Source organism: Chanodichthys erythropterus, chromosome 4 (genome assembly GCF_024489055.1).
Source record: "Chanodichthys erythropterus isolate Z2021 chromosome 4, ASM2448905v1, whole genome shotgun sequence".
NCBI classification, from domain to species: domain Eukaryota; kingdom Metazoa; phylum Chordata; class Actinopteri; order Cypriniformes; family Xenocyprididae; genus Chanodichthys; species Chanodichthys erythropterus.
Window position 1 is genome coordinate 18,907,501 of NC_090224.1, and position 27,179 is coordinate 18,934,679.

A 27,179-nucleotide genomic window follows, 5' to 3' on the forward strand; every position below is an offset into this window, starting at 1 on the left:
ATATTATTTTATTTATATACTATTGTAGTATTCATTAATATTTTGTCACGTTCAGGTTGCAGTAATTAATTAGTCTTTAATCAGTCCAAAATACAAAAAGAAACTCTCAGGAAATCACAGGAAAAATCTAGCAAAACAAATGTAAAACTTAATGTCAAACAACACAGACTTAAATACACACAGAGTAATTAACAGAAATAAGAACAGGTGTGGAACTAATGAGGAACTATGGAAAATAAGGCTGTGTACAAAATCGCCCCCCAATGCCCTCATTTACTGTCCCCTACGAGAGAGTGAATTCGGACACTGAGTGCGCTGGAAGGGCTTTCACTTTTGCAAAGTTTGTGTTTGCTGTTTAATAATCATTGTAACTTTCAAATTGGCAGCTCCAGTAGTAAGATGGAAATATTTATCTTGAACTATGTCATGGAAACTATGTATAAATCTATATCTATGTATAAATGAATTTACATTGTAGCCACATTGGACCAGCGGTTTGAAGAATGTATGGATGGACGATTTAACTACAGGTGCCACCTTCTGGTCAAACGCAGGAAATTATTTGGCATGCAACTATTTTTGGGGTATTCTCTAGCATAAATTGGTTGTACACTCGTTATTGCAGTGCATTGTCGATTTGAATGAGTGCTTCGATAACCTCCACTATGGTTTGGGAGTCCACTACAAATGTAGTGCCCTATTTAAGGGTATAGGCGGCGATTTCGGACACAGCCTAATAATGACCGTGAACACATGCAAAATGAGAAAAAGGGAAAATGAAACTAAAACAGAATGAAATTTAACGTAACACTGACGATTTGGAATTAGCTTTTATTTGTATATTTTTAGTTTTTATCTAATTTTACGTTAAATTGTGATAATTTTGTTATGTACTTTTGTTATTTTTATACACTGCCCGGACAAAAAAAAAAGTCGAAAAAGATTTAAAGGTGCCCTAGAATTAAAAATTGAATTTATATTGGCATAGTTATATAACAAGAGTTTAGTACATGAAAAAGACATACGCTGAGTTTCAAACTCCATTGTTTCCTCCTTCTTATATAAATCTCATTTGTTTAAAAGACCTCCGAAGAACAGGCGAATCTCAACATAACACCAACTGTTACGTAACAGTCGGGATTATTAATATGTACGCCCCCAATATTTGCATATGCCAGCCCATGATCAAGGCATTACACAAGAATAGAACCTCTAGATGTGCACTGCTGAATAATCAGACTAGGTAAGCAAGCAAGGAAAACAGCGAAAAATGGCAGATGGAGCAATAATAACTGACATGATCCGTGATTACATGATATTTTTAGTGATATTTGTAAATTGTCTTTCTAAATGTTTCGTTAGCATGTTGCTAATGTACTGTTAAATGTGGTTAAAGTTACCATCGTTTCTTACTGTATTCACGGAGACAAGAGCCATCGCTATTTTCATTTTTAAACACTTGCAGTCTGTATAATTGCATAAACACAACTTCATTCTTTATAAATCTCTCCAACAGTGTAGCATTAGCCGTTAGCCACAGAGCATAGCCTCAAACTCATTCAATATCAAATGTAAACACCCAAATAAATACAATACTCACATAATTGGACGCATGCATTCAGTATGCATGACGAACACTTTGTAAAGATCCATTTGAGGGTTATATTATCTGTGTGAAATTTGTTTATGTGCTGTTTAAGGCAAGCGCGAGCTCTGGGGGCAGAGAGCGCGTGATTTAAAGGGGCCACAACCTGAAATCGGCTCGTTTCTAATGATGCCCCAAAATAGGCAGTTAAAAAAATTCATTTAAAAAAATCTATGGGGTATTTTGAGCTGAAACTTCACAGACACATTTAGGGGACACCTTAGACTTATATTACATCTTTTTAAAAAAAGTTCTAGGGGCACCTTTAAATAGGCAAATACTTAAGTGTCTATGACTGGATCTTTATTGCTGTGATTATTATGTTTCTAGCATGTTATATGTTTGGGAACAGTTCTTTTGACTGTGTAGCTTTTCATTTCTTAAACATGTATGAAATAATATTATTTCCATCAAGAGGTGCATCAATTTTTGATCAACATCTTAAATTGACAATGTAAGAGGTGAGCACTCTGTTAAGTCTCCTCCAGCACATCCCAAAGACTCTCAATGAATTTAAGCGCTGGATTCAGAGGTGCCAGTTCATGTGTGAAAATGATTCTTCATGCTCCCTCCCATACCATATATATATATTTATCTAGCTTGCATTTATTTTTATTTCAGTTTTGGTCATTTTAACACTTCAAGACCATCCATGTAACATTGTGATGTGTGTGTATCAGGTCTTTTCCCGTAGGCTGGTGTCCTTCTCGCAGTGGATCGACCGCACACGTTGGGCTCGTAACACATGGGCCATGGCCGCCATATTTGTTCTGACCATGGCTGAGGTGGCTGATATGGTGAGATAAGAAACATTTCAACTCTTTCCCATTATTCACTGTGATTGGCATGTTTGTAGGATGTCATGCCTTTTTCTTGTCATTTTTCTTTAGTTGAGCTGTGTTCAGCCCCCCCTGTTGCTCCTGAACTCCACTTCCGGCCTGACTCTCGAGTCTCTGGGTGACGGCGGATGTGCCGAGAACCCCAAACACTACGGATACATATCAGTGCTGTCGCTCGTGGCAACCGTGATGCTCGTACAGCTCAGCCATGTCGTCAAGCTGGCGCTCATGTTGCTGGTTACCATAGTGACAGGAGCCGTAAACATCCACAGCTGGATGTACATTTACGACATCTACGATTTCATTCGCTACCTGGACTACAGGTGAGTCAAGCTCAAATGAGCCAAATTTACACAGACAAATGACATTGATTTAATTAAATACTGCACATTGCTTTTTATAGTGTATTAGTGACCAAAATTATAGTGATAAAAAGCAAGTTTTTATGTTAGAAATGCCGCTCACAAAAGTGGAAAACGTTGGCTAATACCTGATTTTTTCATTATTTTCTGTGGCTCTTCAGGTATTCTGTGGTTCCCACTAGATATCTGCTGACCATGATGATTATCATCATGATGATGAGTTTTTACTACTTTGCACGCCACGTATGTCCAACAACAGCTTAAAAACTCTATTTCTTTTCCTCTTTTGTATAGCTATTAGCATGCTAATTCTTGTTCCTCTCTCTCAGGTGGAAAGACAGTCCCGTAAGCTGTTTCTGTGGAAGGTTGAGGTGCACGATCAGAAGGAGAAAGTGTATGAAATGAGAACGTACAATGAGGCGCTGGTCACTAACATGCTTCCTGATCACGTGGCCAAACACTTCCTGGGCTCCAAGAAGCGAGATGAGGTATGGGAGTATAGAGTACCCCAGGGATGACGTGTTTTTGTAGGCCAACCCGGAAGTTAGCGGCGCACGGGTTCCCTTGATTGAAAGCCTATTCATTTTTCCCATAGACTTTTGGAAAATTGCAGAAAATAAGCTCTGTGTTTAACAAAGGGTTATGACACTTACACGTTTTGTCTATCAAGATAATCTTTACAAGTTAACACAACATTTATAGATTTTGAAACCTAAATAAAGTCGTCAGATATAAAAGGCTAACAGTAGGCTATAAACGGACTACAGCACGCCATAGTTGCGGATCAGCGTCACCACCACCAAGCGTCCTCAAACTTTATTTAGAAAACAACTTTATTTAAAAAACATGCTCGCTGATTATGATCTGCGCTGTGTATGAATACTTTTCCACTTTTTCATGAGAAATGCTGTCCAAATGCCCTGTTTGTCATGATGACGTCTAAAGTCCCCGCCAAAGGAAGTAGTCCCTTTTAGCAATTTGTTAGCAACCGCCGAATTTAAGACACAGTAAAAGTAAAAAAAATCACAAGTGGGTTATTTTATGTCATAGATCAAAACGTGAAAGTATTTAGAGGCTTTGTTAACCACAGACCTTATTTCAGGCGATTTAGCAAAAACCCATTCAAAAAACCCATAGACTTTACGGCGTTGGAACCGGAAGTCCTAAAATGCTAACTTTTTTGCCTACAAAAATGCGTCATCCCTGAGGCACTCTATATTCCTCAATCATGACAGAGTTATGGGTTTAGTCCTTAAAGGGATAGTTCACCCAATAATGAAATGAAAATGATCCCATGATTTACTCAGCCTCAAGGAATCGTAGGTGTATATGGCTATCTTCTTTCAAACAAACACAATCGGAGTTATATTAAAAAATATTCTCACACTAAGGAGGCGTGAAATTTTGAAGCCCAAAAAAGTGCATCCATCCATCATCAAAGTAATCCATACAACTCCAGGGGGTTAATAAAGGCCTTCTGAAGTGTAGTGATGGGTTTTTGTAAGAAAAATATCCATATTTAAAGCTTTATAAACTATAATAACTAGCTTCCGGCAGACAGCCGTATGCATCTATTTGCAGAGGAAAAGTGACCTCTGACCTGAAGCATGGCGTAACTGCCGAAAGCTTTAGTAGTTTATAAAGTTTTAAATATGGATATTTGTCTTACAAAAACCCATCACTTCACTTCAGAAGGCCTTTATTAACCTCCTGGAGCCATATGGATTACTTTTATGATGGATGGATGCGCTTTTTTTTTGGACTTCAAAATCTCACACCCCCTTCACTACCATTATTACCATTATTACCATTATTAAACTTGGAAGAGCTAGGATATATTTTAATATAACTCCGACTGTGTTCGTCTGAAAGAAGATAGTCATATACCCCTAGGATGGCTTGAGGGTGAGTAAAGGTGAGGATAATTTTAATTTTTGTCCATTGCAGGAACTTTATAGTCAGTCGTATGATGAGATCGGCGTGATGTTCGCCTCTATTCCCAACTTCTCCGACTTTTACACGGAGGAGAGTATAAACAACGGAGGGATAGAATGCCTCCGAATCCTTAATGAGATCATCTCTGACTTTGACAGTGTGAGTGTCTCTTGTTCTGTATTTATTTATATACCTCTCATTTGTTCAGCAGAAATTCACTTTAAAATCATATGATGTGTTTTTTTGACTCTGAGTAGCTTCTGGATCGCACAGAGTTTCGCCACATTACGAAAATCAAGACCATCGGAAGCACATACATGGCTGCGTCAGGAGTGACGCCGGAGAGCAACACTAACGGATACGCCGACCGCAAGGTGCGCACAACACTCTCTGGAGCACATAATTCCTACACCAGTGGAGTCTGTGATACTGATGATGATGATGGGGATGATTTGTGTGTGTTATACAGATAGAGGATCAGTGCATCCTGGAGCGCTGGCAGCACTTCGCTGATTTGGCAGACTTCGCGCTGGCTATGAAAGTCACTCTTGGAAACCTAAACAAACAGTCATTCAATAACTTCATGCTCCGTATAGGTCAGCAAACAGAACTACAGACCTGTTACTTTTGGAAGAGTATACAGTTGAACTTGTTCTCCTTGCAGAATCTGCAAAAATGTTAATCATTTTAACAAAATAAGAAGGATCATGAAAATTGCATGTTATTTTTTATTTAGTACTGTCCTGAATAAACTATTTCACATAACAGATGTTTACATAAAGTCCACAAGACAAAAAAAATAGCAGAATTTATAAAAATTACCCCATTCAAAAATGTACATACCCTTGATTCTTAATAATGTGTCATTACCTGGATGATCCACAACTGTTTGTTTGTTTTGAGATGGTTGTTCATGAGTCTCCTGTTTGCTCTGAGCAGTTAAACTGAGCTCTGTTCTTCAGAAAAATCTTTCCGGTCCTGCAGATTCTTCAGTTTTACAGCATCTTTTGCATATTTGAACCTGCTATTTTTTTGTCTTGTAGACTTTATGTAAACAACTGTTATGTGAAATAGTTTATTCAGGACAGTACTAAATAAAAAATAACATGCAATTTTCATGATTCTGCAAAGAGTATAATATATATACACACACACACACACTTTATTTGGTCCCCATGAGGAAAACAGTTTATAAATCATACAAAATTGTGTGTTTGTTTGTTTGTTTTTTTATGTAAAAATGCTGAAAGCTTTCTGTGATGGGTAGGGGTAGGGTTAGTGTGGAGGGATAGAATATACAGTTTGTACATTATAAAAATAATTATGCCTAAGGAATGTCCTCATAATGATAGGTGCACCACCATGTGTGTATGTGTGTGTGTTTTATTGTCAGGTCTGAATAAGGGGAGTGTGTTAGCTGGAGTGATTGGTGCACGCAAACCTCATTTCGATATCTGGGGAAACACTGTGAACGTGGCCAGTCGTATGGAGTCCACTGGTGTTATGGGTAATATACAGGTGATATGTTTTATTTATTTTTTAAAAGTAAATATTTATAATTTATTTATAATTAAAAAGTTATTTAAAACTAACTGGCCAGTATAGCTAGAAATGATATTTCAATATTTTTCAATTTTTAATTTTAAGCCATATTGTCAATATTGTCATGTTTTCCACTGTTTTTCATGAAAACACAAGGAAGGTTAATATTTAATCAACATTTAATTATCATTATTTATATGCAGCACCTATATATATATATATATCTATATCTATATATCTATATCTATCTATATATATCTATATCTATATATCTATATATATATATATATCTATATATATATATATATATATATATATATATATATATATATATAAACTTTTATATAAAAAATATAAATATTATATGTATAATTGTATATATTAAAAATAAATATGTATACTATATATATATATATATATATATATATATATATATATATATATATATATAATTTAAATTGTTTTTATTTTGGTGATGATTTAAATAAATCATTAAATCAATTTTAAAACCATCTGAAATGATTCACAGAAGTGTATTTAACTTCCCATCTCTAATGCAATTTTTGCAACATAAATGTAATTTAGAGATTTTATTAAAACATCTCTGTCTTAACGTACTCACACTTGCATGCAAACATATGCAAAACCAGCCTATGGTACTGACTTTAAGGAACATATAAATATTCAATGTACCACTCAGCACTAACACAGATGTCTTTGTTTTTATGGTGTTGGTGCTCCCCAGGTGGTGGAGGACTGCTATAACATCCTGAAGGAGTATGGTTTCCGTTTCGTCAGAAGAGGACCCATCTTTGTGAAAGGAAAAGGAGAACTGCTCACTTTCTTCATGAAGGGCAAAGACAAACCTGTCGCAAAGACAACCGCGGTCTCTCTCCCACATCAAATACTAGACAAATCCTGAGAGGAATGAAGAAGACTTGGACATTGACACTTTATTTTATATTATTTTGGGAACTTTCTACTTTTTTAATATAAAAAATGGAAAGGTGACAGTGAATTATTGAGGAGAGAGAGGAGACACAAACCTGTGCCTCCTAAATGAGCACTACAGCTCAACATGTCTGCAGCGAATGCACTACCCAACAGCTCTGAAACATTTTTAAAAAACAAATTCAGAAGCATCCACAGCCAAAGGTTGAAAGTACACCATCTGGTCTGTTGTGTTTTCATACTTTATGCACATTCCCTCATTAAAAAAGCTGATAAAGAACATATGTGTCCATATGATAAGGATGGGCAGGGCACAAAATTACAGTAAACTATGAATTGTCATCAAGTGTGAAGCATAAAATAAACCATGATGGAAATTCTTTAATATTAATTTGTGGAAACAAACACATAATCAGGAGTTAAACAGCTCTACTCAGATTTAAGGACATACACAGACGGCTCACACATCTTTTGAACAGAACATGGGAAATGTTGTATAATTCATTATTTTATATTATGAGAGCATCAACAGAAGGCAGAGAGTTTTATTATATTTTTATTTTACATATAGCTTATACATCACACAAAGACGTGTAGTCAGCATGTTTTTTTTTACTGAAGCAAATGGCATTTTTAATAGTCAAACATCTCCAGGTCAATAGTTCAACCCCAGCAGGCTGTCTGATATTTTATTGCTTTTTATAAACATATTTCAGTCATGACATTCAGTTTGTCTTGTGTATATACTCTGTGAAACTCCTGGCTATAGATTGTTATGGCTCTCAGAATGTCCGTGGTTTTTTTAGTAGATTTAGCAGCTTTTTATGCCATTCTCAGTGTTTTATTGTTTGACCAAATGAGACGAATGATTTAATGACTCTTGACAAGGCACATTAAACAGAGCCAAACTTTAGTACCTTCTTGTTGAATTTTAATTGTCCAATAAAAACCTTAGTAGGGAAATAATTGTAACTATAAGTGAGTAATTCCACGAAACGACCTTTTTCAGTGTATTTTATCTATTGGGTCACCAAAATATATTTTTAAAAGCTTTTTGTATGAATTGAAATGTCTCCTTTAATAATGTTTAAAAACATGACAATCATTTTATTTATTTTTTTTCAGTTGACTCCACCTATTTTATCATGTCCCTCAAGGCCTTCTATGAAAGTGTACTCGGGATATGAATAATAAAATGAGAAAAAAGTCCATTCATTTTTCCATTCCCATAAATATTTGTGCTTTTTTGCTGGTAATGTTTTTTTTTCTAAGTAAATTCATGATTATTCATTAAAATCACATCATTTAGTTCTGTACCTCAGTAACCCCTCAACCCCATTACACAAACCATAATGAACTGATACTTATGTGACATCATTAATAGGAAGTGACATCATAGAAGTCTTCTGAACAACATTGTGAGCAAGTTACCACCTTCTTTAATAATTATAACTAAATTATGTTGCGAAATTGTGTTTGTCAAGCTTAACGACTCAACCCTGTTACATCAATTAAAGATAGAAAACTATTACTTGTGAAAATTATTCATGATTTCTTAATATTATGCATGGTATGCGCTAGATTTAGAGCTGTGGCCAATTTGGGCAAAAAATCACAACCCCGTCACAGTCAACCCTGTCACACCTACATTTTTATTTTTGTTAAGCAAAAGGTAATTTAAAGTTAGTTGAATTCTGTCTGAAATGTTCAGAGCAATCATAGCAATACTGATTTTAGTTCAAATTCTGATAAAAAATGCTGAAGTTGCTGTCACAAAAAGTGCCCATTTCAGGCTATCAAAAGTGTGAGATTTTATGTAACTTTTATATTTGCAATTACTGAATTAGTGTGAGGGTCATCTGATTAATAGGAAAATGTTGATTTTATCACAAATACATTTCATAATAATATTCAGAGAGCTCCCATAGTGTCCATAACTTAAAATAATGACCAATATTAATAGGGATTTGATGCCTGAGATGGGAAAATATGTTTTTCTGGAAGTTAAATATGCTATTAATGTTGTGGGGTGTTCAGAAAAGTAAGACATTTTGGTAAAAAATCTAAAAAATGTGCAAGTCCAAATCCGGTTTCGTGGAATGACTCAAGTAATGTATAAAACAACGTACGAAGACTTTACATTTGAAGGTTATAACTCTTAAGTAATTGAAAAAATGTGAAGGTTTTGTCTCAATTAGACTGCATAGATTAAGTTGGACTGATTGATCATGAACGGATGTGGTTACATCTCTGGTAACTATGGTAATTGTAATGACTTTTCAACCAAAAACAGGTTTATAGATTTTTAATAGGCCCACTGCTCTGGTTATCTGTTCCCTGTAAACTTTATATAAATTAAATTATAAATTATATTAACTGTTGAAGAATTAATAATATCTGCTGCTAAGTTTCTTTGCGCGCCCCCTTTTGGTTGGAGCGCCGTCCGGAAGTGAGGCAGCAGGAGAATGTCCGGTGACGTCAGCGCGCCTGGACGCCATTAGATCTGCAGCTGTTTGCAGAGAAACAACAACAACACGAACGACCCTCGCACGAAACGCGCTCTGGACCGCGGGAGCCCGACGCCTCTTTCCCCTCCCCCGGGCTTCACCGGCTTCTAACCACGGCCGCTCTCGGTGAGGAAACTCTGGCCTCCGCTTCCTCCTCCTCCGACTCGGACACCGGCGGAGCGTCGCCGCCCCCGCGGAAGAAGCACCGAGCCTCGGCGGCGGAGGGAGTAGGAGAGCCCGGGGCTTCAGCGGGCCTTCCATTAGCGACCCACCTCAGCCGAACCGGCACCAATATGCAGTCTAACGGGACCGGACAGGAGCAGAACCACCCAGCCAGCACACAAAATGGAGATGCCAACGGCCTCCAGAGCAACGCGGGCTCGGCTTCGGGGGCCTCCGGGACGGGTTCCCTGAAAAAGAAGAAGCGTCTGTCTCAGGCGGAGGAGGATGTGATTCGCCTCATCGGACAGCATCTGCACGGGTTAGGGCTGAAGTAAGTGTTGCGGTGATGAGGAGCAGACCCGGACCGAGTCGGTTCTGGTAAAAACCCGGTTTGACAGGTCGAGCGCGCGACACAACTAGACCGCGGCCGTTATGTGATCAACGAAACGAGCGACGTCAATCTTTTAATGACAGTCCAAACATTTATACCCCGACAAAATATTATACAAATACCTATAATTTAAACCTGAATATCAGACAGATACACACAAAGAAAGGTGCGATCACAAATGACAGCTGTGCGTGTGTGTCACGTATTTTCCAGGGCCCGAAAGCGTATTTTTGCTTTAACAGTGTCAAATGTAAAGATGAATTCATTAAAAGCAGCATATTTTTGTCATAACATTACATGTGTGTTCACGCTATGTCAAATCATTATGACATCCTCTGTGTGTTTTTGCGTTTTAATGGCGGCTGTGGAATGTGTGTGTAGCAGCTGGTTTACATTAGAAAGAAGCTTGAATCTAATTTTAGTGAAGATCTGCTAAAGCCATCAGCTGCCATTCAGATTCAAACCCCAAACATCAATCCTGAATAATCACAATCCATATCACTGTGCTTGAACACACACGTCAAAGAGCTAGACTACAAGATGAACCGAAAACATCAAGAAAACTGCAAACATCCATCCCCTCCCCCCTCACACACACTCTCTCTCTCTTTTGTAATCATAGGATGACGTAATTCTGTGAGACCCTGCATTCAAAACACTTTCACACTGTTCTAGAAACCTTCACCTGTCTGTAGCGTCCTGTTTACTGCATCATGTGCGTCAACATGCTTGAGCTTGTCTGTTTTGTTTTTCTGGCTTTGTTAACCTACAATATATGCAAATAAAAAGGAAATGCTATATTGTGAATATAGTCATAACTGAGGATGATTATGACTATAATAAAACCGTATGACACAAGTAAGAGTGTTGCAATTCTCATATATAATGGTGATGTGGCCGAGTGCCGCAGGTAATTGCACATAAAATCAACCAGAGCCCCTTCAGCAATGATTATTTTCAATATATAGCATGGCTTCAGTGCTTTTATGAAACAATTAATACATAATAATCAGTGTTAGTAACACATATTCATTAAGTGCCATCATTCATTAACTAAGTTTAATAGTTGGCCTTTTATATTTCAGATCAGATGATCTTGAATCACTGTTATTTTACTCAAAGTTTGCAAATAGAAACAATGAAGCTTTGATAAAGGTCAGTGCATTCAACACTTCTCGTGTGTTATGTCTGTCTTTCTCTATTTTAGTCAGACGGTGGATTTGTTGATGCAGGAATCTGGCTGTAGATTGGAGCATCCGTCAGCCACAAAGTTCCGGAACCACGTCATGGAAGGGGAATGGGACAAGGTGAGCTTATTCCACATGTCATATTTAGGCCTGATTTTACAGACGGGGCTTAGATTACACCAGGATTAGATCTTAGTTCAATTAGGACATTTAAGTAGCTTTTATAAACGTGCCTTAGAAATAGACATTACTGGTGTGCATCTTGAGACAAAACGATGGCACTGACATATTTTAAAGGGGTCCTTGATTATGAATTCACTTTTTAAACTTTAGTTAGTGTGTAATGTTGCTATTTGAGCATAAACAACATCTGCAAAATTACAACGCTCAAAGTTCAATGCAAAGGGAGATATTTTCTTTTACAGAAATCGCTTTTTAAGGATGACAACAAACGGCTTGTAAGGACTACAGTGAGCTTCTTCCTGGGTTGGTGACATCACAAACCCTAAAATTTACATAAACAACACCCCCGGGAACATGTAACAAAGGGGGCGGGGCCATGTTGAGCTGCTTTAGAGAAGAGGAAGAGTTGTTGTAGTAGAGTGTTGTCATGCCGTCATTTTACGCCAGACTGCTTCACAAACGAGGGTCAATTCAATGCTGGATTTGCACTAAAGATTAACATGACGGCACATGCTAGTCGATGAGTTGAATCAACTCCACAGCAACTACATAAATTTATCCACTAACTGTTCAGAAACGTCCAGTTTCATTCTAAAAGTTGTAACTTCTTCCTGAGTCTCTCCATCAGTGTCGACTCCGGTTTGAACAATGTAAGGCTGAACACCGTTACTGACAATCCTCATTTTGACTGCGTGTGATTCTCCAGCTTTGTTGCTGTTGAGCTGTTAAAGCTCCGCCCTCTTCTGGAAAGGGAGTGGGAGCAGCAGCTCACTTGCATTTAAAGGGACACACACAAAAATGTTGACAAGCTATAATAAATAGAGACTTTAAGATATGTCAGTGCAAGTTTCTTTCAGTTAAAATGGCTCAAACATGCATTTTAGTCTGGGACTATAGACTTAAGCCTTGTCTGTGAAACCTGGGGGATAATGTCATGATGGTTTAGATCCAAAGTTGTCAGGAAAGACGGTCACTGTTGTCATGGCTTAAAGTCAAAGTTTACCCCATGAAGTTTCTCAATGCATTTTTTAATTTTGTTTTGCATGATGCATCAGTGCATGTTAAAGAAAATATGCTTGTCTTTTTAATCTTTCATAATAATACAGGGTTCCTACGCAGTTTGGAAAAGAATGGAATAATTTCCAGGTCTGGATAAGTATGGGGAAAAAAAAGAAAACACAGTATGGAAAATATCTGTGCTTCCAGACTATTGCCCTGTTTTCCCATCCTATTTTACAGACTATTTCTAAAAAATTAATGTATCATACAAGAGTGTTTTCATGGAAAAAATTTGTGATTGTTGAACATGACTGAGTGAATTCAAGGTGCACATTTTCATTATGCAAAACTTGTTTTTATCATAAGTCTCTTTGCAGTGTCAAACTGATGTGTCAGAGGCGAATATATGCAGGTTATAAAGCAGAGAAAATAAAACTATTTACAGATGACTAAAATAATGCTGTATGAACCATATATGCTAAATATGGTCTGGAAAATCACTTAGAAGGAGGTCTGGAAATTTTGTGTATGGAATTTTGAAATGGAAAATATGTATAGGAACCATGAAAATTAGTCTTTTGCTTTTGGATGATGTTCCAACCACTTTTGAATTCTAATAAATTCCTTTTTTATTTTTTTAATGAAGTGAGGCCATATTTAGTTTTAGATTTTTTTTTTTTTAAATCAAAAATAAACTTTAAATTTTAAATATTTTTTTAGCATGTTGTTTATCTATTTATGTATTTGCTTTTTTTATTTGCTGTTTTTCTCACTTGTCTCTCACCATTAATAGTAGCTGAAATGCTCAATTCAAACAATCCTAAAACAATCCAGTCAGCTCCCAATGGATAAACTGACTCATTGTTCCTCATTAGATATCTTTTTTTCTCTTGGAAATATTCACATTTATTGATGTAGAATGCATTGTGAAGGCTGTGTCATGTTTATTAAGGTCTGATCATGCTGACTGATTGGTGAACTATTAGTCAAAGGTAAATGTGTATCCACCTTTTTCCTAACAAACCCTTTACTGTGTTTCAGATTATGGGAGGCACTTCCGGGTTGGGGAAGTTCCACTCAAAAACACTAAAACAAATAATTTCAAATCATAAGGTTACACTACAAATAATCCTTATCCGTCAGTTAGACTGAACGAGCTGTAAAATTTCTTTCATGGTCTATTTTCAGACTTCAAGAGAATAATATAATGCTTGGTATTTTAATAGTATAACAAGAATATCTGTGGCAAGAACTCTTCAGTCGCTGCATTCTTTTTCTCCTTTTTTTCTTTCTTTTTTCCGCTGTTACAGTATTAAAAAAAGGACAATATATACTGTGCATTTGTGGTCTGCTCTCCCAGTTTAATTTACGATATATCCCATGAATAATTCACTGGAATGCACTAAGAATCTCCTGTTTTTTTTCTCCCCAATCCTCACGTCTCTTTCCTGGTTTGTTTTCACACAGATGTTTTAAAATGTAAATGTCTTCTCTTTTCACTTCTAATCCCTATTAGCAGTGTTTACTTTCTATAAAGCAGCTAAATACTTACAATATTTATTGCCTGTCAAAATTAAGGAACTTTGAAATATTATCACTCAACGTTGCAGTTAATGAACATTTTTGATTAAGGCAACATATGTTACATAATACAGACCTATATTACTGCAGTGATATTTAACACGTCCATAATATTGCTGCTGCTGAAATAATTGGGGGTTATTCATGGTCTGTTGTAGTAGTTTGTTAATCCTTTAAAATATCCTTTTAATGTTTGATGGTTGTAGGGTGAGTAAAATAATAATGTCACCTCCTTGTACCCAGTTTTTGAAAATGCTTATTATTCCATTCATGGAGCTAACCTTTCACTCATTTTTTACGGTTAACGTAAGTTTCACCCATAATTTGTGCAAAGCAAAGCATCAAGGGGCATAGGAAAAAGGTGGATATGGGAGTTTTTTGTCTTGGGGTAAAGCTTCATGGTGAATTCAGCCATTTATTTTTGCGTCATTTTGATTATAGGTCTTTCCCTTTCCTTTACACTTCATAATCAAACTGAAAGAAAAGTCTTGGGTAATTTGAAAAGTACATTCATATATTTGTCTGCAATGTAGTTTAAATGGGTGGAAATAAAAACAATCCAGATATGTTGTATTTTGTACAGGAAGGAGCAGATTTTTGACCATCTCTCACCTGAATTTAGGAAAGTTTGCACCATCGAAACCAAGCTTTTCTAAGATGTCAGGCAGAAACAATAATCATGCTGACATTTTCAGGGTTGGTGGTGGGAAAAGACAAACTCTGGAGAAATTGTGCTTCTGGCTTAAGGAACTGTTTCAGTCATTTCTGTGGATTTTGGGATTTCTTTTGTTTTTCTTCTGAACTCCTGAACTAACAGTGATGAAGCAAGCTGAATCCATCTAATTCTTTACTAGTTTTCCTTCTATTTATAGAGGCAACTTTACAAACACCTACTACTTCTTTTCATCTTATAAAGGGAATTTGTGCAGAAATTAATTTTAAAGTGATTGCTCATTCAAAAATCACACATGACAAATGACACTCAAAAGACAAAAGCTGTCATTTGCTCACTTTGAACAGTATATGTTTTAGATTTTAAACCTGTGTTTTTGCTTTAAGTTTGGTTTTTAATCTTAACCCTTTTGGTGTTTTGTTATCTAATGCAATAACATTCAGACAAATGAAGTGTAACTGAAGTGTCCAGATACTTTTTGTAGCCATTTATATTTAATTCAAACCATTTTGAGTTTTAAGTTCACTTGACTTATTTTGTCATTAAGCATGAATGTTTTAAAGTAAACTCTATATGGTGTGACTGTACTATGGTATTTCCCCCCCCAAAATCCTTTAAAAAAAATGCTGAACTGATTCTTCTGTTTCTTTGTGTGACACAGGCTGAAAACGACCTCAACGAGCTAAAAGCATTGATGCATTCACCCAACGCTATTGTGGTAAGACCACCAGACCTGGCCACATGCACTCTTAATGCTGAAAGCTTCTGAAGCTTCATCTGGAACAAGTGTTGTAGAAATCGTTCTGGCTAGGGTTGTCACCAGCTGTTCATAAGTTCTTTCTTAAATTGGAACGTCAAGCCCACACTATGAAGGCTTAGTAAGTACTAGCTAGTTTGTGACTAACTCTGTACTTAGTTTGGTTGCACCCATATGTTCTTGAGGCACGACATTGCTAGTACTAGGTCGCAAGCTCTTTGTAAAGTAATGCATAGTTGCATAATATGATGTTTACCTTCAATGATCCAATTGCAGCCTTCAAATTTGTGAGCAGAAGTTGTGTTGAAACAGTTTCTCCTGTAAAAGTATATTCTAACTTATTTTGCTTATGGTAAAAATACATTTCCACTGAAATCCGACAATTAATCATGAAATACCATAAGTATTTTTATATGTAAATAGCGTTCAGAAGCTATTTGGATTTAATATTAATAAATACTGATACAAATAAACATAAGAAAAGAGATTTTATTATGATTGATTTTGTTTGACATGCACATGCTGGATGCACACACTGTTTAGTTCAGGTTCGTTATTTATTCATAAAACATTATGTCTGAAGGATTGATGTTTGTCAGGCAAAACATGAGCTTATTGATGCAGTTCAGTGGATCTGTTTTGTAATTTTTTTTTTTTAGTTTAGTTTATTGGTCCAACACAAAAATAGTTAGTAGTGTTTAAGTCGTAACTTCATACCCCTTTGCGTCACAATGAAGCTAAGTTGTAACTGATGCATCTGGTTCCTGGTCATTTCTGGTTTTGCAGTGCATACAGATTTGAGATTGTTGTCCTGTGGGTGAGGAAAAGATTGCAGGGTGTTTCCTCTTCAAAGAACCAAACTCTAACCTCTACTGAAAAATAACCAAGTTGTCTTTGCATTCACACTGTCTGTGTCCTTCAAAGGGGGCTCAGATTTAATTTTGCCATTTTAGTTGTAACCGTGTCTTTTGTTGTGTCTCCATTTTAGTTCTGCCTGTTGTGTGAATGTAAAGTGGGATATTCATTCAGCAATAAGAATGATAATTGATTGAGTCTTTTTTTATTTCTCTCTTTCTTTCTAGCGGATGAAGTTTCTGCTATTACAGCAGAAGTATCTGGAGTATTTGGAGGATGGAAAAGTTCTGGAAGCTCTGCAGGTGTTGAGAGGAGAGTTGACTCCACTCAAATACAACACGGATCGAATCCACGTGCTCAGCGGGTACTAAACATGACACATGCATATTGACATACTCACCGTTGTTAATAACTATAAACAATTTCTCTGTCTTGAAAGTTTTTTTGTTATTGCTAAAAAATGTATTACTGCTATATAGAGTTTGTACTTTGAAAATCGATGGCTCACTCTGATTTGCTGTGTGTTTTTAAGGTACCTGATGTGCAGCCATGCTGAGGATCTGAAGGCAAAGGCTGAATGGGAGGGAAAAGGCGCTGGATCACGATGTAGATTACTGGACAAGCTCCAGAGTGAGTATACAAACACACACATTTACACAGAACATATCACACTGTGCCTAACCCTAGGTTATCATCATTCTAAACCCTGCTTTTAACCCTGCAGTGTTAACCCCGCATTGCTGTGCTACAGTGTGAAGTGATGCAGTGTTAGAATGTTATGGCTAGGGTTGCAAAATTCCGGGAATTTTCAAAGCTGGAAACTTTCCATGGGAATTAACGGGAATATATGGGAATTAATGGGAATAAACAGGGAATTTGCAAAATTGCAGGTTAGCCTATAACAGGGTACTTAAATGTAGTTGAAAATAAAACATCTTGCAGCATAATTTTGGTTGAAACAACCAGATTTAATCTTACATTCAACCTGACATTCACACAGCGCAGTACTTACTGCAGGGCTATTGAGGCCACACCCCATGCATGCACTGTGCACTCCCCCGTCCATAACATACACATTTGTAGGTTTTCTATTTTAATATACATTAAAATATAATTTATTCCTGTGATGCAAAGCTGAATTTTCTGCATCATTACTCCAGTCTTCAATGTGACATGATCTTTAGAAGTGTGATACTTGTAATGCTTTTTTACAGCATTTATTTAAAATAGAAATCTTTTGTAACAATATACACTACCGGTCAAAATTTTGGGGTCAGTTGATTTTTTTTTTTAAAGAAATTAATACTTTTATTAAGCATGGATGTGTGAAGTTGATAAAACGTGATATTAAAGTGATATTGTTAGAAAAGATTTCTATTTTGAATAAATGCTGTTCTGTTTAACTTTTTATTCATTAATGAATCCTGAAAAAAGTATTACAGGTTCCAAAAAAATATTAAGCAGCACAACTGTTTCCAACATTGACAATAACTGAGTATCAAATCAGCATATTAGAATGATTTCTGAAGGATCATGTGACACTGAAATAAATACCACATAACAATTGCTGCAATAAATATTTATTTTACATATTTACTAAATTGGAAATAATTGAATGCAAAAAATAAACAAAATGTTTATATTTATGTTTGTAGATGATGCATTTTATATAAATATTTTACATTTATATAAATTTCCCAAAATTTCCAATTCCCATAAATTCTCATTAATTCCCATAAATTCCTGTTAAGTTTCCAAACTGGAATATTTCCAAAATTCCCCAGGTTAAGTTTCCGGAAATTTACCGGAATTTTTTCTCCCCTTTGCAACCCTAGTTACGTCAGATGCTTAGCCACAGACGAGCAAAAATGTGCCTCATTTTCACATGCTTTGGACAGTCATGCAAACACAGTGCATTGAATAAACAGTCGTTTCAGCTTTTTGAGGTGAAAAATGTCTAATGGTGACACAAAACATGACATTTGGAGTGAAGAAGAGATAATTTCATTCTTACCTTTTTATAGTCCGAAAATTCCATTCAGGATAAACTTGATTGTACAGTCAGCCATATGTAATATGAGGATGTGCATTGCTAGAGCCTTTATGTTAACGTATCGCATGCTGTGTTCGTCCAGTCAGTGACACTGACACCACAAATTTGCAAATCAGAACATTAACCCAGGGATTAGGAATGTCCGGTGTGAAATGTCAGTTTATGAATACCCAGGGTTAATTGTTAACCCCAGGTAAATTATAACCAGTGTGAGATGTTAAGCAAGATAACCCAGGATTCCATTTAAACCTGGTTTACAATGACCCAGGGATAACTATTTCAAGTGTGAAAAGCCATCTATTGATTTGATTAGGAATGTACAATAAATCAAACCGATTTTGGTTATTAGCCAATATTTTTATTATTAGCCAGTCATTATTGGCCAATGTTTAATATTTAATTGTGTCTGCCTATTTTATTCTTTCTGTCTATTCTAGCATCATCTAGAAATATTGGCTTACACTTTATTTTTAGATAATGTTACTGTTTAATTACACAAATAAGTAATAGTAATTAACTACTTGTACGTACTTTATAGGTAAGATTAGGGTTTAGTTTGGGGTTAGTTGCTTCTAATTATACATAATTTACTGTTATTACTTTAGTAAGTACATCTAACATGCAACTACTTCACGTTAAAATAAAGTATATTGAAAACTTTTAAGGGATAGCAAAAAATATTGTTTTTATGTTATTCATATTGTAATTTTAAATGGATATTATATTTGTATAATAATTATTATTATTATATTAATTTTTTTATAATACTCTAATAAATATAAATCTTATAAGATTTAAGACACTCAAAAGAAAATTTTTTTTTTTTTTTTAATGATTTTGAATTTTAAAAAACGTTTTTAAATTGCTTTTAAGCACATCACAAAATGGAGGTTTTGTCAGATTTAGCTCATATTTGCTGGTATTTCTGTCTTCAGCGTATAGCCAAGTAAACAAGCACAACCCACAGTCTTTTGCTCTTGCTCTGTTTTCTATTAATTTCATATCATCTATCTTAATTATATTTGTTTGTTTGTGTGTGTTATTTAGCGTACCTGCCCCCCTCTGTAATGTTGCCTCCTCGGCGGCTGCAGACGCTGCTCAGACAGGCCGTGGAGATGCAGAGAGATCGCTGCCTTTATCACAACACCAAACTGGACTCCAGTCTGGACTCTGTGTCCTTACTGCTGGATCACGTCTGCACCAGGTGTGCTGCGTTTACACATTTGAACGCAACACACACAGACCCCCCCTCCTCTGCTCTCGAAGATTTCACATGCCATCTCCATGTTTGTGTTTGCAGGAAACAGTTTCCCTGTTACACACAGCAGATCCTCACAGAGCACTGCAATGAAGTCTGGTTCTGCAAGTTCTCCAACGACGGCACTAAACTCGCCACAGGCTCGAAAGACACAACTGTCATCATCTGGCAGGTGGAGCCGGTGAGTGAGGATGACTTTCACGTGTACATTGAGCATCTCGGAAGTCAAACGTTTTCAGCGAGAGTTGGTGATTTTTGTCAACATGAGTGACAGTAAAACTTGTCAAACTTGAATAACTCTGTTTAAAGAGACTCAGGGATGGTGTTGTATAAATATCTACTCTCACACACAGGACTCGCATCAGTTGAAGCTCTTACGAACTCTGGAGGGTCACGCGTACGGTGTGTCGTATCTTGCCTGGAGTCCTGATGATGTTTACCTGATCGCCTGCGGTCCAGACGACTGCTCTGAGCTCTGGCTGTGGAATGTTCAGGTAAGCATGGTGCATATCGCATCTTTTTTGCTAAAAATATGCAAGATTTTCCAAATCTGGGCTGATCTAATGCTAAGTCATTATTGTATTTACAAGATAATAAGTGCACGTGAACACAGCACATTTTTATTTTATTAATTGTATTATACATTTTACTGGTGGATGTGGATTATTTTGTTTGTACTTGTTTTGTTTGATGTAGAATTCGAATACAGCGTGATAGGAAGTTTAAAACTAAGAGTTTGAGCCTAAATGTCTGACATTTCCCATCATTCTCTGGCTACTCAAAAATGGTAAAATACATAGATAAAGCATTGATTAGGTTTGTAATACACAACCTTTGCGCTTCAATTTGTTGCAAGAAGCTTGTTTTGTTGGAAGTAAAAAAAGAGAAAATATCAAACATGTTATGTCATTTTAACAATATCCAAAATAAAAATAATTTTCTTTTTTTGCCAGTTTATCAATCATTATTAAAATGTATATTTAAATAATATAATGATTGTTAAATATTATAATAATTAAAACTATTAATAATTATGATTACATTTTTATATTTTTCAAATTCAGTCATTTTTAAATTAATTTATTCAAATTATTTATGAAAATATTATTTTATTGTAGCTATATATATATTATATTCTACCTTTTAATTATGATTGTTTAATTGAATGATAATGGTTAAAATTATTTTAAAAAATTGTTTATTATTATTTTATTATTTTTTTATAACTTTTTCTGATTTTTCAAATTCATTAATTTACTTTTCAATTATTCAATAAAAATACTTTTAAATTTCTTTGCAGCAGTGGTTTATTTACTATCTTTAAAATTAAATTTGTGATGTTTTACAATAAATTATATATTAAATATTTAAATTTATATTTAAATATTAAAAATGATTAATAATTATTGCAATTATTTTTCATTCTTTTTCAAATTAATTTTCAAATTATTTATTTTTAATTATTTTGAAAATATTATGTTCAATTTTATTGTTATTTACTATCTTTGAATTAAATTGTGTAATAAATTAGCTTTATACTGGTCATCGGCCACCTGGTTCTCTAATATATCAGCACTAACTATTAAAACACCCATATTGGTTGATTCACCATTGAAGTGTTTTGGATGTAGACTTCATTCATTTTAGCTCAACTCTGACATCTGACTCTCTTCTCTCACCTGGTGGTCAGACAGGAGAACTGCGAACAAAGATGAGTCAGTCTCATGAGGACAGCCTGACCAGTGTCGCCTGGAACCCTGACGCCAAGCGCTTCGTTACAGGAGGACAGAGAGGGCAGTTTTACCAATGTGTAAGTGCTGAATGGACTTGATGACCTTTGATTGTCAGGCTTTTCTTTAGTAATGATACATTTCACACAGTTATTAAACTGAACTGAATCAACACTGAACTGACTTGAGCTGAATAATGACACTGTCTATTTAGAGCTGCTTTAGAATTGTGTCATACTTGAAGTTTGACTTAATGATTTGTTGGTCGTGATTGGACAGGATCTAGATGGAAACCTGTTGGAGTCGTGGGAAGGCGTGCGTGTGCAGTGCCTCTGGTGTATGAACGACGGACGGACTGTTCTCGCCTCTGATACACACCAGCGAATCCGTGGATACAGTTTTGAGGACCTAACAGACAGAAACATGTAAGCAGCTGTGATCTTGATTTTCAGATGGTTCTGAGTTTTGGACACTGTGTCTGACCTTTCACTTCTCTCTCTCTCTCTGTACTCTAGAGTTCAGGAAGATCATCCTATAATGTCTTTCACTGTTTCTAAGAATGGAAGATTAGCTTTGTTAAATGTAGCAACTCAGGTAAGCAGATGGGTCTCAAACATATGTTAATTCGTTGTTACAAAATCCAAAATGTTTACTTTCTTTTTTTATTCATGATTTGAACAAAAATAGTAGTTCATTCATGTTAATTATTAAAATAATTTATTACATATTAAAATAATAAAACATTTTTTTATTCAAATTCATTCATTTTCAGATTGATTTTTCTTTCACATTAATTTTGAAGATATTTTATTGCAGCAATATTATGCTTATATCTACTACCTTTAAATTAAATTGAGTGCTTTTTAGAATTAAATAATTAAAAAAATATAAATAATTATTTAATTGATTGTTTTATAATAGATATTTATTTATTTATTTATTTTTTAGATTTTTCAAGTTTATTAATTTTCTTTTCAATTGTTTTTGAGAATATTTTGTTATTTTTATTGCAGCAATTTTATCCTTATTTACTATCTTTGGATTAAATTGTCATTTTTATAATTTAATAATTGCTAAACTGCTAATTTTTTTCTGGGTTTCTTTCATTTATTTTCAAATTACTTTTGAGAATATTGCATTAAATTGTATTGCAGTAATGTTATCCTTATTTTCTAAATATCTTTAAATTGTCTAAAGTGTTTGTTAGCGAATGCATTTGTTCTCGTGTCTCTCGCTGTGTCCTAACCAAATCTCGTGTGTGTTTGTCTCAGGGCGTTCATCTCTGGGACCTACAGGACCGTGTGTTGGTCAGGAAGTATCAAGGTGTGACACAGGGTTTCTACACCATTCACTCCTGCTTCGGTGGACACAACGAGGATTTCATCGCTAGCGGTAGTGAAGGTAATTTCATTAATTCCTCCGCTTCTTTCCTCTGGTGTTTATCCAATGAGTCTCGCTCAATCTCGCTCTTTCTCTCAGATCATAAGGTATATATTTGGCACAAGCGCAGCGAGCTGCCGATCGTGGAGTTGACGGGACACACACGCACAGTGAACTGTGTCAGCTGGAACCCGTGTATTCCCAGTCTTATGGCCAGCGCTTCTGACGACGGCACAGTCCGTATCTGGGGACCCGCACCCTTCCTGGACGCACAAGAGCTGGACGGCCTCAATGGTACAGACATACTATCCAATCGCAGAACATACAGGAAGTGTAATTACACTGCTAGTTAGTGCTTCACTGATTCATTGGGTGACTTTTAGGTTTCAGCCTAGTTGATGCACAAGCAAAAAATCACTCTAGATAATACTTGACAATAAAGACAGCAATAATCTGATTAAATGAGTTTCAATAACATTAAGTAAATAGGATTGACTTTGTGTAATACACATTCCTGGTTTCAACATATTTCTTAAAAAAATTGTCATCTTATTTTTGTTTTATTTTTCCTGTCTTGCAGAAACCTGTGAATTTTCACAATCCACTAAATTTTTTTGTTTGTTAAAATGTTTTTATTATGTTGGCTTGACTCAGTCAAAATACTGATCTACTATTTAAGCTTCTTCTGAGGCTTTCAAATTTCTTCCTCCAAGACTTTCAAGCTACAACCACCAAACTTGGTTCAGACCTTCAGACTGTTCTGACTTGGTGTGCTATATCGTTTCTAACTGTTCCGTCTTACGATTTTCGTTAAACGGATGATAAAATTCCCATAGACAGTCAAAACATTTGTACAATTAGACTTACAGAGTATTTAAGCTGTCTATCACTAGCAAAGCTTAAGGACTATCTTAGGACAACATGTTGATTAATGTTATCAATGTGTTAAAACATGTTAGCAACATGTTAATTTATGCTAACCACATGGTAATTCATGCTAACAGCATCCTAAAACATGTTCGTAACCTGTTAATCCATGCCATCAACCTGTTAAAACATGCTAACAACATGGTAATTCATGTTAATGGCATGTTAAAACATGTTAGCAGCATCCTTTAACTTGTTAACAGCATGGCAGTTCACGTTAGCAGCATGTTAAAACATGCTAGCAGCATCTCAATTTTTGATGTTTGATAGCATTACAAAAGATGTAATATAAGTCTAAGGTGTCCCCTGAATGTGTCTATGAAGTTTCAGCTCAAAGTACCCCATAGATTTTTTTTATTCATTTTTTTAACTGCCTATTTTGGGGCATCATTAACTATGCACCGATTCAGGCTGCGGCCCCTTTAAATCGCGTGCCCCCTGAGCTCGCGCTTGCCTTTAACAGCATAAACAAAGTTCACACAGCTAATATAACCCTCAAAATGGATCTTTACAAAGTGTTCGTCCTGCAGCATGTCTAATCGCATAAGTATGGTATTTATTTGAATGTTTACATTTGATTCTGAATGAGTTTGATAGTGCTCCGTGGCTAAAGCTAACATTACACACTGTTGGAGAGATTTATAAAGAATGAAGATGTTTATGAATTATACAGACTGCAAGTGTTTAAAAAATGAAAATACGACAGTCTTGTCTCCGTGAATACAGTACAGTTTAACATGGGCTGGCATATGCAAATATTGGGGGCGTACATATTAATGATCCCGACTGTTACGTAACAGTCGGTGTTATGTTGAGATTCGCCTGTTTTCCGGAGGTCTTTTAAACAAATTAGATTTATATAAGAAGGAGGAAACAATGGTGTTTGAGACTCACTGTATGTCATCTCCATGTACTGAACTCTTGTTATTCAACTATGCCAAGGTAAATTCAATTTTTGATTCTAGGGCACCTTTAAAACGTGTTAGCAACATGTTAAAACATGATGGCAAAACGTATTATTTCATGCTAGCAGTGTCTTTCTCTTTCCACTAAATTTAAAGCTTATAAAACTTTCAAACTTTACAGCTTTGTCAAGCCAACATCAAAGTTTGTCTACAAACTTTTCAATCTAGTTATTAAAATGTAATTATTAACCATTTATTATATTAAGTGATTTTTTTTATTTTTTTTTCAAATTGTTTTTGAAAATATTGTTGCATTTTATTGCAGCAAAGCAATAAAATCCCACCCTACATTTTTTTTACTCTTTGAATTGAATGTCCTGATTCATATTGAAATGCATTATGTTATAGAAGTAAAACAGGTTTTGTAAATTTGTATTTTTTTATGTTGACTTTAAGCATTGTTTAAGACTTTTTATCTACTTTGTTACAATTTAATCTCCATTAAGGCTGCCGGACATTCAGCCAGTAGTGCATTGCGTATGATCGAGTCATGAATGCATGAGCTAACTTTTCTGGAACAGGAACAGAAACAGTGTTTTGTCACTTTAGCAGTATTTCTAATGCTGTTCTAAAGAGTGGGACTTACCAAAGCCATTATGCTGTCAAGCAGGTTCTTAACAGTATTGTTGTGACTGAAGCTTTTTACCAAAGAATAGTGCTTCCGTTTAGTCATAATTAAAAAGGAATTTTGTTAGTACACTCTGTTAACTTCAAAAACAGGTCTGGAGGAAATAAAATAATCATTACAAGATTTGTTTCAGTTGTAAACTGTTATATGCACTACTGTTCAAAACTTTGTTTTTGAAAGAAGTTTTGGTAACACTTTAGTATAGGAACACATATAAACTATTAACTACTACTTTTACCGCCTAATTTACTGCTTAATAATAGTAAGGTAGTTTAGGCATTGGGTAGGATTAAGGATGTAGAATAAGGTCATGCAGAATAAGGCATTAGTATGTACTAATAAATAACCAATATTCTAGTAATATGCATGCTAATAAGCAACTAGTTAAAAGACCCTAAATTAAAGTGTTACCAAAGTTTTTTTATATTCACCAAGGCTGGATTTATTTGATCATAAATACAGTAAAACTGGTAATATTGTGAAATAAGTATTGTAATTTAAAATAACTGTTTTCTATCTGAATATATTATAAAATGTAATGTATTCCTGTGATGAAAGCTGAATTTTCAGCATCATTACTCCAGTCTTCAGCGTCACATGATCCTTCAGAAATCATTCTAATATGCTGATTTGCTGCTCAAAAAACATTTCTTGTTATTATCAATGTTGAAATCAGCTGTGCATCTTAATATTTTTGTGGAAACGCATTTTTTTTTTCTTTGAATAGAAAGTTCAAAAGAATAGCAATCTTTTGTATCATTATAAATGTCTATACTGTCACATGATCAATGCTGAGTAAAAGTTACAATTTCTCATTTCCTCAGAGAGTTGCAGCAGTATGGACAGTTGATGGCAGCCCTGGAACAGACGGCTTCTTAATACGAGAAATATGCGAAATCCAACAGAGAAAAACACGATTAGAGCATTGCCCTCCTCCACAACGACACACACGAGTGCAAACGCGAAAGAGATTCAGAGCCTCGCCTTCAGGAGTCCGGAGGCAGCAGAGACCCCTGACGCTGATCTGCCTCCATAGCGACCCGCTTCCATAACGACGGATCTGATCTCTTTCCCTCCGCGGGATTCCCGTGTTTCCACATTAGATGCCCCCCATCAGGCTCGAGCGCCCGGGTGGGTGACCAGGGTTCGGCCGGGTGTATAAACTCACACTCAATGTTTTTCTCTCGCTCTCAATCCTCCAGCGGTAAAGGACAAAACACTTTTTTTAAAAGAAATACTAGTCCTAGCAATTCTCTTTTGTTCCTTTAGCAGTCGATCAGCTTGGGCTTTAGTGTTGATGATGGAGTGCTGTAGATTTTCTGTTTTTTTTTTTTTTTATCTTTCAGAACACAATTGCATTTGTTTCCACCGGGCCCACGTCACACATCAGCAGGGGTCTGTTTGAGTTTGAGTGTTCGTCTCAAACTCTGCTTCGGCCTCCCTCCTGTAGCACAGCCGTGTGTGTGTGTGTGTGTGTGTGTGTGTGTGTGTGTGTGTGTGTGTGTGTGTGTGTGTGTGAGTGTTCAAATGTGCCTGAAGTTGGTGTATGTTCGCATGTGGCACTGTTTTCACACCAGCGTGAGTGTGTCCCCTGTTTAGCTGTATTAATAATTTTAACAGAATCTGATCCAGTCCCCAGAGACCTTCATCTGTGGAACAAAAACTTGAC

The 27,179-nt window shown here is 35.7% G+C and overlaps 2 protein-coding genes across 2 annotated transcripts in view; both read left to right on the top strand.

The window, feature by feature from the left end:
* LOC137018599 (adenylate cyclase type 3-like) overlaps nucleotides 1-7,245 on the top strand; it is a 23,393-nt gene extending 16,148 nt beyond the window's left edge. Inside the window, exons 12-20 of the mRNA XM_067383282.1 lie at nucleotides 2,326-2,442; nucleotides 2,536-2,807; nucleotides 3,008-3,089; nucleotides 3,176-3,334; nucleotides 4,794-4,940; nucleotides 5,039-5,155; nucleotides 5,251-5,377; nucleotides 6,175-6,299; nucleotides 7,069-7,245. Coding sequence (XP_067239383.1) covers nucleotides 2,326-2,442; nucleotides 2,536-2,807; nucleotides 3,008-3,089; nucleotides 3,176-3,334; nucleotides 4,794-4,940; nucleotides 5,039-5,155; nucleotides 5,251-5,377; nucleotides 6,175-6,299; nucleotides 7,069-7,245 — 1,323 coding nt within the window. The remainder of the gene's footprint in view (nucleotides 1-2,325; nucleotides 2,443-2,535; nucleotides 2,808-3,007; nucleotides 3,090-3,175; nucleotides 3,335-4,793; nucleotides 4,941-5,038; nucleotides 5,156-5,250; nucleotides 5,378-6,174; nucleotides 6,300-7,068) is intronic.
* A 2,512-nt stretch (nucleotides 7,246-9,757) lies between these two features.
* wdr26b (WD repeat domain 26b) lies at nucleotides 9,758-27,026 on the top strand. Its single transcript, XM_067384376.1, has 14 exons — nucleotides 9,758-10,274; nucleotides 11,542-11,641; nucleotides 15,619-15,675; nucleotides 16,797-16,933; nucleotides 17,102-17,199; nucleotides 19,670-19,826; nucleotides 19,923-20,061; nucleotides 20,234-20,374; nucleotides 21,571-21,690; nucleotides 21,890-22,035; nucleotides 22,126-22,204; nucleotides 22,882-23,011; nucleotides 23,090-23,284; nucleotides 26,335-27,026. Exons 1-14 carry the CDS (start codon nucleotides 10,075-10,077, stop codon nucleotides 26,358-26,360), a joined length of 1,725 nt encoding a protein of 574 aa, XP_067240477.1. The 5' UTR covers nucleotides 9,758-10,074; the 3' UTR covers nucleotides 26,361-27,026.
* The last annotated feature ends 153 nt before the right edge of the window (nucleotides 27,027-27,179 follow it).

Bases quoted from the DNA above. Each gene is read 5' to 3' on its own strand.
- wdr26b (XM_067384376.1), top strand. From the start codon at position 10,075: ATGCAGTCTAACGGGACCGGACAGGAGCAGAACCACCCAGCCAGCACA. The intron at 10,275-11,541 runs GTAAGTGTTGCG...TCTCTATTTTAG, and splicing joins CTGCACGGGTTAGGGCTGAA to TCAGACGGTGGATTTGTTGA. The intron at 23,012-23,089 runs GTAATTTCATTA...TCTTTCTCTCAG, and splicing joins CATCGCTAGCGGTAGTGAAG to ATCATAAGGTATATATTTGG.